Genomic DNA, 2693 nt, shown 5'->3' on the forward strand with positions numbered 1-2693 from the left:
GCTGGTCTTGAACTCCCAAAGTGCTGAGATTACAGGCATGAGCCACAGCGCCTGGCCCATGTGATGCATATTCTTATAGGTAAATCTTGGCACATGTCAATGACTGTATTATGTTCTCAGGATGAATTCTCAGAAGTGGAGCTGCTTTGTCAAAGGGTCTATACAACTTCAAAGTTTTTGAGGGTATTTTCTGACCCAGTGAAGGACACCACTATGGGGCCCAGTTGTTCAAGTCAGAAGCATCAGGTAATGTTAAGTCCAAGAGAAGAAGGCTAATTGATGAAAGAATGGGTTGGGGTGAGTACCAGCGGGTACGCAGAGGAGGGAAGTTACCAGGCCCTGAAGATTGTCAGCCACTGGGGAGATACTATGAGGGTCTTTCCTGGAAACCAGAGGAATACTTTTGTCCCCTGCCTACCTGGTCCTCCCCAGAAGCCACAAGTGCTCCAGGTAGCAACCCTGGGTAACTCCTTTCCTGCTGTCCAAGCAAGCAAGATGCCAGTTCCCCAGGATCCAGCCAGCTGCAAATGACCCTGAGCCAACTCCCACAGCCCTGAGTGGGTCAGCTTTGCTTATGAAGCAGGACTCTGGCACCTCACCAGGGGTCCAGCTTCCCTTCCCCTAGCCCCCAGCCGTGGAGGGGGGGGGCGGGGGAAGCAACTGGGATAGGCTTGGGGAGGTGGGTGTCGGATCGGGGGTGTAGAGGATAGAGGAGCTGAGTGTCTCTGTCCTCAGGGAAATCTTGAGATGACTCACATGCCACTGGAGGGGAGAGAGAAGCTGGGGGATGAATGGATTGCAAACCAGAGGGAGGGGCCGAGCTTCCGTGCCTTGATTCGCCCGCGTCAGTTGCTTCAACAACATCTGCAGTGCGTGGGGTTGAGCGATCCCACCGGGGGGGCTGGGGCGGGTAGGGCTTCCAGGCTGGCTGACGTTTGCTTCCCGCCCGCTGGGCCAGCCCGGAGCAGTTCATGAATGACTCACCTCATTGTCAGGCTGATTCACTGCTCCGCTGGGGACTTGGGTAGGGGGGCGGCCCCCTCGGTATGGCTCACACCCGCACACAGGCGCACATACATGCGCACACGCCCAGGCGGGGCTCCACTGGGGTCGGACACCAGGGATGGGATTTCTGTGGTAAGAGGCAGGGGCATGCACACCATCTAGTGTGTGAATAATCTTGAAGTTTCAGTCTATGGTATACCAGTGTTTATTCACATTTAAATTAATTAAAATTGGCTGGGCGCGGTGGCTCAAGCCTGTAATCCCAGCATTTAGGGAGGCCGAGAGGGGCGGATCACGAGGTCAGGAGATCTAGACCGTCCAGGCTAACATGGTGAAACCCCGTCTCTACTAAAAAATACAAAAAGAAACTAGCCGGGCGAGGTGGCGGGCGCCTGTAGTCCTGGCTACTTGGGAGGCTGAGGCAGGAGAATGGTGTAAACCCGGGAGATGGAGCTTGCAGTGAGCTGAGATCCGGCCACTGCACTCCAGCCTGAGCAAGACTCCGTCTCAAAAATAAAAAAAAAATTAATTAAAATTAAATGCAATTAAAACTTCAGTTTCTTACTAGCCACATTTCAAGTGCTTAATAGCCACACATGGTTAGTGGCTACTCTGTAGGGCAGTGTGAAAAAAACATTTCCATCAACACAGAAAGTTCTATTGGACAGCTCTGGTTTACATAGCTGCCTACACACCAACTCAGAATCCACAACCTTCACATACAAAGCCACACAAACAGATCAGTCCTCCCTGCCCCCATAGGAAGCAAACAACACACATTTAATTCCATACACGTATTCAATAGGTAATACGCAATCACCAACACAACACAAGATTCTCAGTGTGTACACATACTTCCTATCCAAATATGCCACAGTCCATACCAAGGCAAATGTAAAGATAAACACATGAAAAAAAGTATGTCATCACACTTTCTCGAATACAACTGTTTGTTCGATAAAAATGCAAATTAGGGGCCAGCGGTGGTGGCTCACTCCTGTAATCCCAGCACTTTGGGAGACCAAGGCAGGCAGATCACCTGAGGTTGGGAGTTTGAGATCAGCCTGGTTAACATGCTGAAACCCCGTTTCTACTAAATACACAAAATTAGCTGGGTGTGGTGACACACACCTGTAATCCCAGCTACTCAGGAGGCTGAGGCAGGAGAATCGCTTGGACCCAGGAGGTGGAGGTTGCAGTGAGCCGGGATCGCACCACTGCACTCTAGCCTGGGTGACAGAGTGAGACTTCGTCTACAAAACAACAACAACAACAACAAAAACAAATTAGGGTGAAATGCATTTGCAAGTTTACTGAAATAGATACAAACCCAAGCCATGCGGTTCCCATAACAATTCCCAACACATGTTTGCAAATTCAAGTAAGGGGGAAGGGAACCCATGTTTGTTGAGGTCCTGTTAATAGGCCAGGCATGGTGTTAGCCATTTCAATGCATTAATTCATTTAATCTCACAACAACCTTGTGAAAAAAATAAAAATTCTTTATTTTATTTATTTATTTATTTTGAGACAGAATCTTACTCTCTTGCCCAGGCTGGAATGCAGTAGCATGATTCCAGCTCACTGCAAGCTCCGCCTCCCAGGTTCAAGTGATTCTCCTGCCTTAGCCTCCTAAGTAGCTGGGATAGGCGCACGCCACCATGCCCGGCTAATTTTTTTTTTTTTTT

At 49.5% G+C, this 2693-nt stretch overlaps 1 protein-coding gene across 1 annotated transcript in view; it reads left to right on the plus strand.

Moving 5' to 3' along the window:
* Positions 1-287: 287 nt before the first annotated feature.
* Positions 288-2693, plus strand: part of LOC105510405 (chromosome unknown open reading frame, human C17orf53) — a 43207-nt gene continuing 40801 nt past the window's right edge. The window contains exon 1 of the mRNA XM_011940166.1: positions 288-311. Coding sequence (XP_011795556.1) covers positions 288-311 — 24 coding nt within the window. The remainder of the gene's footprint in view (positions 312-2693) is intronic.

Source organism: Colobus angolensis, unplaced genomic scaffold, assembly GCF_000951035.1.
Source record: "Colobus angolensis palliatus isolate OR3802 unplaced genomic scaffold, Cang.pa_1.0 Scaffold187, whole genome shotgun sequence".
NCBI classification, from domain to species: domain Eukaryota; kingdom Metazoa; phylum Chordata; class Mammalia; order Primates; family Cercopithecidae; genus Colobus; species Colobus angolensis.